Source organism: Siphateles boraxobius, unplaced genomic scaffold (assembly GCF_051911475.1).
Source record: "Siphateles boraxobius isolate OS27281-9 unplaced genomic scaffold, OSU_SipBor_1 19, whole genome shotgun sequence".
In the NCBI taxonomy this organism is placed as follows: Eukaryota; Metazoa; Chordata; class Actinopteri; order Cypriniformes; family Leuciscidae; genus Siphateles; species Siphateles boraxobius.
The window spans coordinates 33032198-33049091 of NW_027508799.1; the positions used below are offsets into that span (position 1 = coordinate 33032198).

Below are 16894 nucleotides of genomic sequence, written 5' to 3' on the forward strand. Positions count from 1 at the left end.
CGATGCAAGGCGCGCGCTTTAATGGCGTCACTGGAGTGAGACAGCAGTTGCTGCTGTGTGTCCGCTGTTAGTTTAGTTTTCCTGAATTGTCTTTCGTCTGAAATTTCCCTGAAGATTTTCTTTATAATTAGGTGAGATGCTAAACAGATCGCCTTTCTGCTTCTGTGGGCGGTGTAATGTTTTCTGTTTCTGCTTTTGAGATTTGAGTCTTGCTGACTGTTCATTTCCTGTTCGATCAGAGAGATCGTATATTTATTTACATTTAATATGCAATGCATTATAACACTTAAGCATTTTAACTACATATGCATGATTATATAATCTGCAATGCGGTCTATTAACTGCACTATACCGATTTGTTATTATCTATGATATGTTAAAATGATGTGTAAAAAAAACATAAGGCGTATATGCTTCCTGGTATTGAGTCAAACACTGTCAAACTAGTGTGTAAGTGGAAGAGACATGAGGAATGTCATTGAACAAGACCTTTGATCCGAGCATAATGCCATAAGTAGATTAACTGAGATTAATAACAGCCTTGATTAGTAAAGAATTATGCATTTGTTTTTTCAGTTGTTGATAATCTGGTACAGCATTTTATACCCTAAACTTACTTGCATGTATAAGTAAAATTTCTTTATTACTTTATTTGACATACAGCTGAAACAAAATGACGCTGCAGTGGACTGCGGTTGCTTCCTTCCTGTATGTGGAGATTGGTGTTCTCGTCATCTTCTGTCTACCTTTCGTCTCTCCGCAAAGGTAAAATGTTCCTGAGCCGTGAGCCCGTTTATACGTTTACCGTTGTCCACTTAACTCTTACTGATGTCCACGTTTGCAGATGGCAGAGGATTTTCAAATGGAGGATCTGGAACAGTCTTTCCCAGTTCTGGAACAAGGGCTTTCTCACCATGATAGTAATCCTCATTGTTCTCTTTCTTGGTATGTTATTTTCTGTTTTTTTTTGTTTGCCATGTCTTAAAGTGAGATTAGAAATGACCCAAGTTAACCCATCTGTGCTATAACCTGCTGCAGACGCCCTGCGTGAGGTGAGGAAGTACTCGAACGCTGACCAGACCAAAGATGCCAAACTGCACCCCAACATGTTTGACCACATGCACATGAAGCTCTTCCGAGCCCAGAGGAACCTCTACATCTCTGGCTTCTCGCTCTTCCTGTGGCTGTACGCGGTTTTACACAAATGACATCGACCGCTGGCAGCTTGTCTTGTGATATTGACCTTATATTGGTGCTCTTTCTTGCAGTGTCATGCGGAGAGTCATCACTCTGATTAACCAGTTGGCCGTGGCCCTCGGCACCAGTGCTGCTCTGCAGACTCAGGCTGAAAGCGCCAACAAAGCTGCCAAGAAATACATGGAGGACAATGAGATGCTCAAACAGGTTTAAAGCCTTTACCTCATTTTGTGTTCCTGGTCTGATTATGCTGTAATCTTTTGTCAACTTGTTTTCTTTCAGTTAGCACAAGTTTTTATTTATTTGTATTTTTTAAACTGATTGATCTGTTTACACCCGGTATTAAGAAATGGTTTCATCAATCCGATCACAAGTGGACGACACTAAATACAGGTGTAAACGGGGTCTTAAATGTTTTGAGCTTGTCCACTTTCTATCACATTCAGAGCTTGTCGAAAACGCATGACCGGATTGCTTTCGTAGTGTAAACGCTCATGTGTTCGAATGTGTTGAAACAGACACAGAAGACCATCTACTCTCTGCATATATTGATCTAATGCGTGAACATTATAGGAAGAGCTCGAGCCAGACGGGATTTACACTTTGTCGACTGAACACCCAAGTTTGGTTTGAAGATGAAAACGTACCAATCACGATGTTCTCTCAGCATTCCTGATTTCTAACACACACTCGCAGCGTTCGGCTGGTGTTGCGTCTGTCAGAGCAGAAACTAAAGCTGATGATCTCTGTGTGTTTTACCGTCGTCTCCGGTCGTGTTCACATGTAAATTACAGGAGCTTATTTCATCCATTAGATCGAAAGATCAGAAAAAGCCCAAACATAATCCCTCCGCTTGAAGAAATCAGGACAGAAGTGGATGAAAGAGGACAAAAGAGACGGATTAAAACACCAGGTGTAAAAGGGAATGCGTCTCCCTCGTCTACTTGTGATCCAATCGACCAAAACGCATAACACAGCATAACGAGAGATTAATAAGCGATTTTTTCAAAACAAAAAAAAGCTCAAATATTATTAAAAGTTTTTTTGGAAATTGTTATACACTGCGTGAACAAAGTCAGTACGCATTAATTTTAATATTAGTCAAATACATTAATATTAAAGGGTTAGTTCACCCAAAAATTCAAATGATCCCATAATTTACTCGCCATCCTAGGTGTATATGACTTTCTTCTTTCTGCCAAACACAATCGGAGTTGTATTATAAATATCCTGTCTCTTCCAAGCTTTATAATAGGAGTAAATTGTACCTTAGATTTTGAAGCCCAAAAATTGGATCCATCCATCATAAAAGTAACTCATACGACTCCATGGTGTTAATAAAGGCCTTCTGAAGCGATGCGTTTTTGTAAGAAAAATACCCATATTTATAACTAAATATTGGAAGAGCTAGGATATTTTTTACTCTGTGTTTGGCAGAAAGAAGAAAGTCATATACACATAGGATGGCTTAAGGGCGAGTAAATTATGGGACAATTTTCATTTTGGGGTGAAATAACCCTTTAATGAGCATTTTTGGGAAAAAGAAAATTCTCTCCAGGTCAAAATGACCAGAACACAAAGTAAGGAAGGGTTAAATGTTAACGCATGAATCTCACAAAACCTACACCACATTTCAGCTCAAAATCAGGACAGAAATAAGACGTTATTTTCATTGAAGAATTTGAAAGTAATGCAAACACGTTCTTATTTTCTTTATGCCAAAGAGAATGGTCTTTTTTTCTGTTGATTCAGGGGGAAATTATATGACTTCCAGGGTTAGTGCATACAAGGGGCTTAAAGTTCTTGAATTTGAGAGTCCTGGAAAACAGACATATTTACAAAGAGGTACTTGAAAAGTGTTTGACTTATTTAAATACAATATATGAAATTCATTTTTTTGAAAAAACAAATACAATCTTTTCACGCAAAATTAAAATATGTTGCAAAATTATCTGTCCACTAAACCCCCATCTGACCTTTTCTTGATACGAAGTACACCAACACTAACAAATATAAAATATTGTTTAGATGTTATATTTTAATATTATTTGAGCAATAACCATTATAAACTTTTTCAATATATATTATTAAATACGTTGCAAGTTGTATTTTGGATAACTTATATCTGTATTTGGAGTTTTAAAAAAATACTAAAGATATTGTTTGATAAGTGCGATCCCTGATTTTAGTCCTTGAAAACCAAAAAAGAAGTGCTAGAAAGTCCTGGAATTTCTTTTTACAGTATCTAAGACCCTGGACTTGGACATCTGTGTTAATTCATGCTCATGAGGAGGAATTAAATCAATGTGTGTGACGTTTGGGTCTTGAGAAATCCTTCTAAGAGACCCTTGAGTAACAGAAGGACAAACCGTTGTCTTCCTCAGGCACTGGTGGATCCTAAAGGAGAAGGAGGGAAGAAACAAGATACAGAAGAGAACAAACTCCTGAAGAAAGAGGTGCAGAGACTCACAGAGGAGCTGAAGAGCAGAACAGATGGTGAGCACAGGCCATACAGACACAACACTGATCCTAGATTACACTCACAATCAAATCAATCATCTGGTATCAGGGGTTCCGCGGGGCATTAAATGGTTTTGTGAAAATTAAGGCTTTAAATAGCATTAAAAAGCATTAAATTTTAATCCTACAGGCATTAAAAATTTAGATATAGTTTTGAACAAAATGTTATGTAAATGTATAGCTCTCATAATTAATAATTTGTATTTGCCGTCACACATGTATGTTAGTGTGATAAACACGCGAAACAAGTTTAGTAATTGCTGGATCCGGCCGGAGCAAAATTGCCGTGATGCATTTTGTATTGCGGTGGATAGGAATAAAACTAGACCAGGAAAATGGGAAAGTGCAAATCCATTAGAAGTGGATATTTAACGCAATTAACGCAGCATCCGTTAATTTATGTCATCCTTTACATTATATGATCCAGCTCTTATTTATGCAAATACTTCAAACCTGAACTTGGCATGAACAAACAGTAGCTGTCAATCAATTGCAGTATTAGGATCAGCGAGACTGGCCTTCGTTCATAAAATAAACTGCCATTAAACAAGTATTTGAAATGTATTGTCTTTATTTTGTTTCTACTTTAATTTGGAGATCAATTGCAATTATACATTATATAATATATAAACTAGATATAAACCTAAAAAAAGTAAGTCTTTTTAATTGATTAATCGCAGAAAAAAATGATTAAATTAATTTTTGAAATTGACAGCACATGAACATAATATATATATATATATATATATATATATATATATATATATATATATATATATTATCTGTGATTAGTGTCATGTATGGCATTAAAAAAATAAAAATGGCATTAAATAGCATTCAATTTAATCTGAAGATACCTGCAGAAACCCTGTGTATACAGCAGCTCTATCAGTTACAGCTGTTTGCTTTTCTGTAGATCTGAAAATGTCCAAGTCGGATTTAGATGCCATGAAGAAACAAACTGAAGGACTAACCAAAGAATACGACCGTCTCCTTCAAGAGCACCAGGAGCTTCAGGTAAGACCAACCGTATGATATTATACAAGCAATCATTTACTAAAACCATAAACGTATGGATTTAGTTGCTAACATTTTATTTTACTGCGTCCTTGATACATATGTTAGATGTAACACGGACTCCTTAGAATAAAGTATAACCAAGTATTCATTACTTGACGTAAACATTAACTATAATAACATAAAATAAACTTTTTCAGCTAGCTGTCAATGCAACATTCTCATTTTTATTTAGCTTAACCTCGGTAATTTCATTAACTTCTAGAAGTACTAAAATAACCTTAAAAAGTACATTAAAACACAATAAATTAGTAAAACTAACAAATAAAATGAGAACAAAATATGAAAACAATCTTACAAAATATTGACAAACTATAACAGCATCTTGATACTAAGATAAAAATGCAAAGTAGTATTGGCAGATATTTGAAATCTATATTGTTTTGCATGTTTTAAACAACAATACTGTATGAATACTTCCATGCTTCAACCTTCAAAATATTAAAATGAACAGTAGATGAGTAACAGTTTAGTAATTTATAAAATCAGACAAATACTGATCATTTATAAATGACACTATATAGTCTCACCAAAATAGTTATTTGTGCTAAGGAATTTGACATGACCAAGAACAATACAAAATCCTTGTTAACAACTTTCCTTTGTCTCTCTTCTAGAATCAGCCGGACAATGGAGACAAAAAGGATAACTAGGCAAGTGGACACAATGGTAACCTGTATGAAAATCACTCACCTGGTAGCATGACATGAAAACTGTTCTCACCATGACATCACATCCTGTCAGGTTACCTGCTCACCACACATTAGTAGTAGCGGTTTGGCTTTGAAACACATCTGTATTGTTTTGATGTTCTGGCTGATGCAGAGCAATGCTGTTTTTTTAAGATAGTCTCCAAAAAAACTGTATCTGCACACTCGTTTTATTGACGTTATTTAGTGAATAAGCCATATTAGACTGATGTTTGCATGTTGCATTGCTTTACCTCATGTTGCTTTCATTCTCCTCTGCTTGATTCTCTTCCTCGTTTCATTTGAAAGCGCACATTGAACCAGGCTGTCGTGCAACATCCAGAAACTTCCCACAAACAAACTTGCAAACATGATCATAGTAGCTGTAATATTAGGAATACTTCCTGAAGTGCTTTTCAAGCATATTTTCACAGTAATATCAGCAATAGAAACAAGTCCGTTGACACTCCATCACGTTGCAAGTGGAACATACAATTAGAGGCTGCATTAGTCATTTAAATCAACTTTAATTAAGAAGAATAAAACTGTATACACATAAACAACAGATAATAATAAGTAAACGCGTCACAGTGAGACCATTTCCGGGCCGAGCAAACAGTCTGTTAGTGAGCGGTTAGTGTTTGTTTCTTGAGTCTGGAGAGGTAGTTCGGTTACACCTGAGTTCAGTCACTGTTAGTTGTTAAACAAATGCAGACACCAATGATGAAGATTTCACAGTCCAATAGAGATAGCCATCAGTTTGAGTCCATTTGAGGTAGCGGTTTCTGTGCTATTGATACTTAATTAAATCTCACAAAACATGTCCAGGCCATATTTCATCACAAAATCAAACTATATTGTGTAGCAAAAATAAAACCATTCAGATATTTTTTTACATTTTTATTATGTCTCAATTAAGCACATTTTCCCTTCAGTTAAGTAAAAGAATATGTTCATTGATTTGAGTGTAATAGAGTAATCTAATAAAATAAAAACGGATGCATTACAGTAATTGGCATTAATTTCTTCATGCAAAATATAACTTGCCATTTTGATTTTGGGAGTAAATCTGACCTGGACATGTTTTTTGTGGTTAACTCTGTTTTTGATGAAGTCTGAATATTTTATTTCATAGTTCACCTATTTTAGTCGCAGAACAACAACCAACATTTTACAATGAAAACATTGATTTATGGGAAGATTAAAAGATTGAAAATTACCCTGTGCTGTGAGGCATAAAAAAAAGAGAAATCGGTCATCTAAATATTGTAATGTGATTTATTTAATTTTTTTCATTTACTAAGAATTAGCAGTCACCCACCGTGTGGGTGTTAGAAACCATGCTGTCGATGCGCTGTTTATGATGCACAAATCTTCCACACTCGTCCTCTCCCTCACCTGTTAGTCTGATGCGATCCTGAGCAGCACTCGAGAGGAGACGAGACAGGAACATTAGGACAATAACTAAAATTGCTATGCAACTCTTTGATTAGAAATGTTATTTCTAGATTGTATGGTTGGCCGATTGATGACTTGGTTTGAAATGTCTTAAAAGGGATTGTTTATGCCTTTGCTTATCCTTATCTTCCTGTCAAATGTGGTCAAATATAGCTTTTTTTAATAATATTGTAATATTCTTCTACCGGGTGCAAAATCACCTGCTTAAGTGCCTCAGTGAGTTGTTTACATTTCGCTGTGATTGTGTTTTCACGATTAAAGTGAAAAACTGTACTGTTGTCATTGATGACTGTGCATCTTTCTTCGTTCTTTGTAGTAAATCATTCATTTTATTTTGAAAAGAATGTATCTAATCATTCACATGAAAGCATTTTTTTTTTTTTTACACATTATCAGGATATTCACTTTTAAGTATACAAAAACATCAGCAAATAAAACGATGTACTGCCTAACGTAAAAGCAAGTAATAAATGCCACTCGTTTTATTTGCCTTACAAGTCACAAATAAAAATGCTTTCCTTGGTTGTGGACAAAGGAACATTTTCTCCAGCTGAAACCAGACAACGATTTATACAAGTATTTAAAAGAATAATTATTTGCAAATTTGAGGAACAATTGATTGAACAACCTGAGAATAGACCATGTTGACCTTTGCTTTCTCGCGCTTTTTGTGTTTTGTTTTTTTGGCACAGGAATGCACCCGTTCATACGTAACAACACACACACGCACAACATTTCTCACAGTGACATTACACAACATTGATCATGAAGATGATTACTTACATACCCATGGTGTCACGCACCTGTTTGCAAGCCCACAGTTCTGGACCGTTCCTCACATGTTTCTTAAATGGGAGGAACTGCTGTCAGGTGACATGTAAAAGCACAATGGTGAGCGTTTCGTTAACGGCACGCTCTCTTCCTGACGATGCGTTACAAACAAATGAGATGCAATTTGACATACTCAACCTATAGGCTGCATGCTATATTAAGCACGCAGTGTTGTGGTCAATGGTTTCAGGCATCTATCTGTGTGTATGGCAGAAGAGAAAGTTACAAGCAGACGGGGCCATGTACCCACAAGGTATAATCTTGTTATTCCTCGTAGGGCCTGTGCATGATGATGGCTTAAATGAGAAGAAATCCAACGTTTCATTTCTTCTAGTCTGACGTTAAGATACTTCTAAAAGCATCTTTGCGTTAAATCCAAACAGGTTTGGTAGTAAAGACATTCTTCTTCTTTTTTTTTTTTTACCCAAAACAGCATTTACATTCAAGAAATAATTCTACTATATCAAAACAACAGATTTTTTTCTTACTTCACATCATTTACATGGGTCCAAAAGGTCCAATGAAAAGTGTAACTCGTATAAACAGGCCCTGTTGCTCCCTGCGCAGGCGAGGACGTTGTGCGTCACAGACGTGTCTCCCGTTCTGGGTCGTAATCTGTGGTTCGTGGGCATTGGTCCACGTTACAGCTGTTGTTTTCTTCTTTCCTGAGAGCCTGCAGTTCTGCGGCCACGGCCTCCGCGCCTCCGTTTGCGAGCGTGTTGCGCTCTTGCCTCTGAACGTGCCGTCGTAACACCACCAGCCCAAGCACACACAGGAAGAAGGAAGCTGTCCGTAAGCCCAGCGTCAGGCCCAGATATGCTATCCTGAGCGATGAAGAGTCAAAACACAGGATAATCAGATGACCACAATTACACACATGGACATGGACACATGATCTCTAAAAGTGATGTCAGGAGGGGACTTTTTTGTTTTTAATGACCCTACAAGTTTGATACATCAAAATATGAGGAAAATATTTTAGATATTAAAATATTTTAAACAAAACACTAAACTTAGTTAAGGTACACTGTTAAAATATCCTGTGAAATTTGCGATAAAAAAAAAACACCACCGTAAAAATACTGTGACAAGTTTTCCAGTTTTATAGGATGCCTTTATACTTTACAACTAATAACCCCTTATTTCATTAGGTGATATGTTAATATATCTACACTGTCATTTCTTTTTTGTAATTTTAATAGGAAAATATTGTAATGCTACAGTAAAAACATTAGTTAACTGTAAGTTAATTCATATACAGTGAAAAACTGTAAATGTTTTAACATTACATGCAATTTTACTGTAAAATACTGCCAATTGTATGGTTTCTGCAAGTAAAAACTATGAATTACCATATCATTTACGATTTAAAGTCCCTGCGTTACACATCATGTATGATTACAGAAATGAAAAAAATTATCCAATGTTCAAAGTTATAGTTGGCCGTTAAAAATACCAGTGAGGAGCTCATTAGTTGTAAATTATATATGTATGTTTGAATACATTTGTCATGAAGACAAGTGTTTATGAAAAGTATCATATGTGCAACTGAGTTGTAAACAAACATTTAATTTTTATTTGAGTGTAATTTTCGTATCTGAAAAATAGCAGTTGAATATAATAGTTTGGGATCTGTTTTTAATATTAACCTCTAATATTCAAGTATTAATATTAACCTGAATTGAATTATAGTAAAATACTGTAGTGCTACAAATTTATTAAATGTTTTTCGATTCCAATACAATAGTATATACACTGAGAAAGTTTAGTAGACTGAATTTAGCATTTGAAGTATAAATGATGATATCAGAATTATCAGTAAGAGATTCATTGCCAGTCCTGATCTCTCTATTGTAAGTCAAGCAATGTCGGACATTAGCTTTTGTCTGTATGCACTTCCTGGCCATTAAGATGGGTGATACAGTCGGGCAGATTACTGAAACTCTCACCTTTTGTTCTAATGGCTCTCGGAGCCACTGTCCCAGTCGGTGAAGAGTCTGGCTGATTGGATTAGGATATTTACATTTGAATCACCCTGCTATGCGGACGAGATCAGGGCTGTGGAACTTCCGGTAAAGTGCTGATTCCTTTACTTCACATTTACATGCTTTGTTCAGATTGCCTCCCCCCTTTATGTAAATCCCTCCCCCTTTGGAAGGATAAAACACTGTGTTTTTAGATATTGAGTAAGATTTTGGACTTGGTGACTACAGCATCGCAACAGCAAAGTCTTCAATAAAGAGTAACTTCTGCATTGAAAGATATCCCAACGTCTCCTGGTTTTTCGCTTCTAAGTCTCCTACACTTAAGAAGAACAAGGTTTACAACAATACCAAATGAGAGGATTCCCTGTTTAACATTAGTTGGGAGAAATAATATTTTCCTAAATAAAATCAAACTATCGGTAGATATCATTCTAAATAATTGACTAACGGTATTGATATAACTTTTGCATCGGCCCACAATAAGCTAATAGTGTTTCTACTTGTGCTTATTACAACCCTCCACAGCACAGCAAACACAAGTGAATCCAGCCGATACCTGTATGCAGTCGTGTTGTATATTCGACAGGCTCCTCTTCCGCCACATTTCTTGTGACCCCATTTCAGACAGGTGGTGTCTATGATGGCACCAAAGTATATAGGAGCTGGAATTCCAGCTGCAGAAGGAAAAACATTCAATACGATATACTATTTGCATCACTCTTTCTTCAAAACATATCAACATTGCCACTGTGACTACAAAATGATTCAGCAGAAACGTCAATGTCAGCAGCACCAAACACCAAAGCGTCTCTCACCTAGAGTACGTGTTGTCAACGTGTGAAAACCCAAAGCTAAGGACTTCAGCTGAGGTCTGATGCATCTGTTGATGAAACAAGAACGGCTAGATTATCCTTTTAGACTAATATGAAAACAAGTTTGACAGACTCACAAGAAATATGACACCGGTCTCATAAATAACAGCATTTGCAAATTATTCAGCTTGCAAGGTGATGTGTTGCAAAAAAATTAATAAAGTTATATCCATTTTTATGCCTTTACAGAAGTGGCAGAAATTTTATATATAATTACAATAAATTAAAAATAAAAATATTTTTTTCTTTAAAATAACTTTCATTGAGGAGTTGAATGATTAGGCCAGTAACATTTATTATAAAAAGTAACGGGTTAATAAAATAAAAGTAGGGTTGATTTTGTTTTCATATGAACCCTAACGTTTCTGACAATAATGAAGTGAATGTTGAATAAAAGAGTACAGAATGATTTCTATTGAATTGAGCCATTAGACAACTGCAATATGTGAATTACTTTATCCACTGTAAAGTTTGTTCAGCATGCATGCTAACCCTGTGAAATAACATGCACTGATGAATTATTCATAAAGACCAGCAAAATTTATTACGAAAATAAATACAGAGTAGGTTGAATTTATTTAATACAACTTAAATGACAGTAACATTGCTAAACAAAAGAGAACAGTATTTCTACCTCACAACAGCAATATGCAGATTACTTTATCCAAAGTAATCACGTCTTCCCTTAAAAGCTACTGACGTGCAGGAAATTTTATTTCCCCAAACTGCCGCTAACCTAATTTAGCCCGAGGGAGGCCGAGCATTCCAGCGGCGTCAGCTGACTGAGCTTTGGGGAAAAGCTGACAGTCCTAAAGCTTTTCCTTATAAGACACAAGTCTGATTACTGAACTTCACAAGTGACCATAAACTCGTTTGGGCTGATTATGCATTCAATCGAGCGACAGTTTTGACTGGCCAACAGCCCTCGACTAAAACGTGGAATAGTGAGGTGGAAATCACATTAGCACAGCCGGCACAAGCAGTCGGTTTTCATCTGTAATCTGCTTGAACTGAGGAAAACAAACACATGACAGGACGACCTTTCTGTTTTCAGCAAATGTTCACTTTCACAACACTTCATATGTGCAGACCGGGACAGCGCTTGTGTTCGCTTCGGATAAAAGCGTCTGCCAAATGAATAAATATTCAAATAAAATCATTAAAAGGCCACGAATGAGAACGGGGGTGTTAATATGAAGTTTATTTCCATTATTCCACGTCTGAGCTGTAAATCATGGACAGATATTCACCTGATGAGCAGCATGTATCCCGGCGTTCCACCCAGTGAGATGATAAAGGAAGTGATGACAGACAGAGCCAGGAAGTAGGGGAAGACTCGATGGCAGCTGTCCCTGTTGTTGCATTGGCCCACGCTGGCCGTTTGATTCCTGACTGCTACACAACTGCACTCCTCGAACACCTGAAACACACAAACCATACCTCATCAATTGCTATGCGGAGAAGATGCTTATATTATATACACTTTCTATTTACACTTTTTTCACATTTACATTTCACATTAACCTAAATAAGTGATTCAAATTGTTAAAAGCTTAACATCATCTAAAAATATTGATACACTTTATATGCATGTGTATTTGTTTATATGCATTGATATTATTTATTATGCATAATAAATGCTTCACTCGTCATGCTTTAATTTAGTCTGCATATAACAGATGCTTGAGATATGACTTGGACACAGGATGGGAGGGAGGAAAAGGCTGTATCTCAGCCTTTTAGATGCAATGAAACTTCACAATATCATAGACAAAATCAACCAGGTTTGCACTCTCAAAGAGAGACGGGGAAGGAAGTTTCAGAGAAGGTCCTAAAACTCAATATAGCCTTTGAGCTGAAGACAAACAGGTTGTGCACACCCTTCGGAGAGCCCTGGGAACACCAGAGTTCAAGGCATAGGGAACACAACACATTGTCGCTCACATTCTTTGAAGAGATGGGACAACAAACAGGCGCTATTGTTCCGAATCACGCTTACCGTGTCCTTTCCAGAGCCGTGGGACGTCCGGCATCCAGCCAGGCAGGGGGAGACGTAGGTGAGCCCGTTCGCGCCGCACACGGGGTCCCAGTTTGCTTCAGGACACTGACAGCCCGCGTTGCAGGTCGCTAAGAGAGAACTGTCCACTTTGTAAAGACTTTCTGTCCTGTATTCAAAGGACAAGGAGCAGTTCTTAGTTCCTCCAGCTTTTATCATTTTGCAAATGAATACACTACCAGTCAAAGTTTTTTTTTCATGTTTTTGAAAGAAGCTCAATAAGGCTTTGAATAAAAATACAGTGAACACACAGTAAACATATAATTTATTCCTGTGATGGATTTTCATCAGAAAAACTTTTTCTACAAAAACTGTTTTCTACATTGATAATGATCAGAAATGTTGTTTTGAGCGGCAAATTAGCATGATATCTGAAGGATCATGTGACACTGAAGACTGGAGTAATGATGCTGAAAATTCAGTTTTGATCATAGGAATAAATTACATTTTACAATACTTTAAAATAGAAAGGGTATTTTAATTGTACAGATATTTACTGTGTTTTTCATCAAATAAATGCAGCCATGGTGAGCCTTTTTAAAAGAGACTTCTTAAAAAAATCTTAATTATTTCCAAATGTTTCTGTCATACTGGTCAGTAAAAAGATCAGCGCTGTTCTGTACTCCAGTAATACAGAAATAAAATAAATGATTTTAACTTTTTAAAGATAATAAATTCCCTTTGATCAGAAGTAAAATCCAAGAAGCACGTAAGAAAGTAACAAGTAATACAATTTTTTTTCTCTTTAATTCTAATACGTTTTTTTTTTATCATTTACATGAAAACAGACTGGAGTAATTTGAATCTGAAATGTAAGACTGATTAACCCTTGGCTAACTGCTAGTTGGCTGGACTAGTACTGGTTCTTAAGACGTAGTCTTAACATAATGCTTTTGTGCAACTGACCCCAGATCTGAACCCAAGCACAAACTGCAAGCTTCATCTTACCCATTGTACGACCTGGTGATGCCGGCCACGTTGGCATTCTCACATCCCATGGCGAAGAAGAAAAGAGACAGGAAATAGCCCAGGAGAGACGTTCCCAGTGCAAACTTGGCTGCTCCCATGATGCTCAGCTTGAACTTTTTCATGATCACACCCCCCGAGAACATTCCCAAGGCTACAGCTGGGATGTTGATAACTCCTGAAAAAACAGACAGCATCAGGAAAACCTGGATCAAAGGACCAGTGTCAGATTTGAAACAAAGGCAAAGCCATAGAATCTAGCTCGGCTCTTCTCAAACACGGTTCTTCTTGTGGTCGAACGGGGCTATTTGTTTTCCCTCCTGTCTTTCGAAACGCTAATGCCGTTTCCCCAAATGCACAACAGTCTCCAGTGTCTGCATACGTTGTGTGCCGATATTATTTTTGGATTTCATTCTCTTTCATATGCAGTAATGGTCCATGTCATACTGTGATTTAACCGAGCTATATAAACCTCTAGATTTGATATCAGAACCAAAGACTAATATTTAACACACATTAATAAAATCCCCCAAAATCCAATCAAAACATAACATACCATTTAACTCCGAGGTCACAGCTGCACAACTGTAATATATCTGTGCACAGGCTTTAGAGGAAGACGACGTACCCATTAAGAAGTTGGCCTTGGACGCTGACTGTCCGTAGTGTTGCTCGATGTATTTTGGTTTGTATGTCACCATGCCGATCAAAGAGTTGAACTGGATGATGGTGATGCAGAGATACAAAAAGTAGACCGGGTTCCCCAAAAGGGATCTCAGTGTTGGCAGAAAGTCTGAAAAACATCCAGTAGATGATATGGGGTCATACAAATAAGACTTGTGTTCCCTTTGAAGAATTACATTTTTTTTCTGACCCCATTGGCGTATTTATTTTATTTTCAATTTAATTTTAAAAATGTTGTCTTGTTTTAAGTATAAACATACTTTATTTTGTAATAAAAAATAAAAAAAAAGACTTAATACCTGAAGTAATTTTGTAACTCAGATAAATGTATCTTGTTTAAGAATGTTTAGATCTTTGTACTGTGAAACCATTAAACAAACACTGAGTAAGAAAATAATTTCTTGCAATGTGCTTCTTTAAAATGAAAGCCACTTGGTTTGAGAATTTGTTAATTAATTAATGCAATGGCATTACGTGGACTTGAAAGTCCAAATATGTGTTTTTTTTTGTTTGCAGCCAGAGATCTGGTATTTTATATTTTTATATTTTATGTAAATTCTAGTTGGTTTAGATGGTTTACCTTTGGCCATTTCTAGGAAGTTTGCTGGCTCGTCTGCCTGGTACTTGTGCTCCAGGAGGGGCGAGTCTTTGATAAAGCTGGTCCGCTCTGGAGAATACTTGGCAAGCCGTCTCTCTGGCAGGGGCAAAGACTTGGGCAAGAACCAAAACGGCACCGCCGAGAGCAGGGTGATGAATCCTGCAATAAGGTATCCCAGCCACCAGGCACCTACCCAGCGTGCATCTCCTGGGGTGATGCTAATGCTGTCTGTGAGAAGACAGTCACACACACACGCACACGCACACGCATATGTCAACACAGAGAATACAGATGCTACAAGGCTCACTGCAGCTTGTCACATGTTCAGAATATTTGGGCCAGACTGTGATCCACAGACAGTCTTAGATGTCTCGCTCTCTCCTCATCATGTACGCTCAGACAGCCTCCATGTTGTTCTTAAGCTGTGCCAGTAGACAGAAATGTTTGCATGTCACATAAACAATGTGCATTAGCAAATATTCGGTTGAGCTATTCCTTTTTGTCAATCACATTTTTTGCCACATTAAGACAGTTTGACAGACAAAATTGACAGTTCTTATTTTGAATGGAATATTGCAGTATTCATTGTAAATGATTTATCCATGCACATCGTTATTTTTTTAACATTCACATTCCCTCGTAATCTTTAATCACAATAACTTCCCCTTCCTCTCTACTCTTCTCTGATGATGTGTTTACTTGTGCCCTACATTTATTCTTCTTGTTCGAGAAGCCGTTTCACTTGGATATGTGTCACAATAGGGAAGAAAAGACTAGCGCAACTTCCGTTTCATACCTGCTTTAAATATGTCATGATTGGGTGGCAGAATGAAGTTTGATGTCAATGGCATAAAACCTAGATTTTCTCATTAGTCAGAATATATAGGCTGCACTTTAAACTGAGATTTTCAGCAAAACAGCTATTTGACTAACCACGAAAAATTTACAAATATTAAAATGTCAGCATATTAGAATGATTTCTAATGGATAATGTGACACTGAAGATATATACATGTAAATTCAGATACAAAATGTTGAATATATTTTACAAAATATATTTAACAATATATTAAAACATTACAGTTTCTAATGCATTTTCTTTTCATCAAATAATTGCTGCCTTGGTGAGCGTAAGAGACTTTTAATTAGTCCAAACTTTTAGATGTATGTGTCATTTTTATACTACATAGAAAGACTAGATATTCATCTGCAGACATTAATATCAGTAAACATAGAACTTTCTATAGAAACAATACTCCTGCAATGATTTATGTGTATGATACAGATGTTTTCTGTGCTCGGTGTTATTGTCTCATTAAATAAAATTAATGACAAAACAATGTGATAGTTTTTATTGGCTGAATATTTACTGTACAACATCTGCCATTATTCCTTAATATTTTATTTTCTTATGGCATAACTTTCCTGCCAAATGTCTTGACTTTAGGGTGTAACGTACCGCTATATTATCTATGAAGAAATGGCCTGTATAACCAGCATGCATTATTACATATACATGCGTAAACATTGCCAATGCCAAAAAAAATTTGTTTGACAAACCATGATTCTAACATTCAAACTACACACACAAATCTAATCTTATTGCAGGTTTCAGCTGATTTCCTCTTTAACCTCTCATTGTATGGGTCAATCTCTCGAGTCTCATTGCATGGGTCATCTCATCAAAAACAGCTGTTTGCATCGTCCCCAGTCAAATAAAGAGTGTGTTTGAATGCCAAAAACACACTCGATCCAACATAAACAGCCTTCACTGCTTTCAAACAACACAGTTTCTTATTTCCTCCTGCTTTTGTTTGAAATATAAACAAAATAAGAATAATATGAATAAACTGGATTTCCTCCAATTGGGCCAAAACCAATGGAACTACAGAATAAATGCATTTTATATTATACTTTTTCTCTCTTTCTTTTCAAGACAATCTTGCCGATACATGCCTAGA

General features: G+C 36.5%; 2 protein-coding genes across 3 annotated transcripts in view; one reads left to right on the forward strand and one right to left on the reverse strand.

Moving 5' to 3' along the window:
* Positions 1-7223, forward strand: bcap29 (B cell receptor associated protein 29). 2 transcript variants are annotated; one of them, XM_077235142.1, is made up of 8 exons: positions 1-131; positions 664-765; positions 845-945; positions 1039-1186; positions 1269-1404; positions 3582-3693; positions 4634-4734; positions 5412-7223. In XM_077235142.1, exons 2-8 carry the CDS (start codon positions 674-676, stop codon positions 5445-5447), a joined length of 726 nt encoding a protein of 241 aa, XP_077091257.1. In that variant the 5' UTR covers positions 1-131; positions 664-673; the 3' UTR covers positions 5448-7223. The 2 variants fall into 2 exon arrangements, with proteins under 2 accessions (XP_077091257.1, XP_077091258.1); XM_077235143.1 differs by having other exon boundaries at positions 2-164.
* Positions 7224-7408: 185 nt separating this feature from the next.
* slco1c1 (solute carrier organic anion transporter family, member 1C1) overlaps positions 7409-16894 on the reverse strand; it is a 28892-nt gene continuing 19406 nt past the window's right edge. The window contains exons 8-15 of the mRNA XM_077235135.1: positions 14916-15161; positions 14280-14444; positions 13634-13829; positions 12629-12794; positions 11880-12049; positions 10573-10637; positions 10314-10431; positions 7409-8596 (exon numbers count right to left, since the gene is read on the reverse strand). Of these exons, the coding sequence (XP_077091250.1) occupies positions 8356-8596; positions 10314-10431; positions 10573-10637; positions 11880-12049; positions 12629-12794; positions 13634-13829; positions 14280-14444; positions 14916-15161 (1367 nt within the window). The 3' untranslated portion in view covers positions 7409-8355. The remainder of the gene's footprint in view (positions 8597-10313; positions 10432-10572; positions 10638-11879; positions 12050-12628; positions 12795-13633; positions 13830-14279; positions 14445-14915; positions 15162-16894) is intronic.

Excerpts from the sequence above, each read along its gene's own strand:
- bcap29 (XM_077235142.1), top strand. The coding sequence starts at position 674 with ATGACGCTGCAGTGGACTGCGGTTGCTTCCTTCCTGTATGTGGAGATT. Across the intron at positions 1,187-1,268 it reads TTCTCGCTCTTCCTGTGGCT|TGTCATGCGGAGAGTCATCA; the intron begins GTACGCGGTTTT and ends TCTTTCTTGCAG. Across the intron at positions 3,694-4,633 it reads GCTGAAGAGCAGAACAGATG|ATCTGAAAATGTCCAAGTCG; the intron begins GTGAGCACAGGC and ends GCTTTTCTGTAG.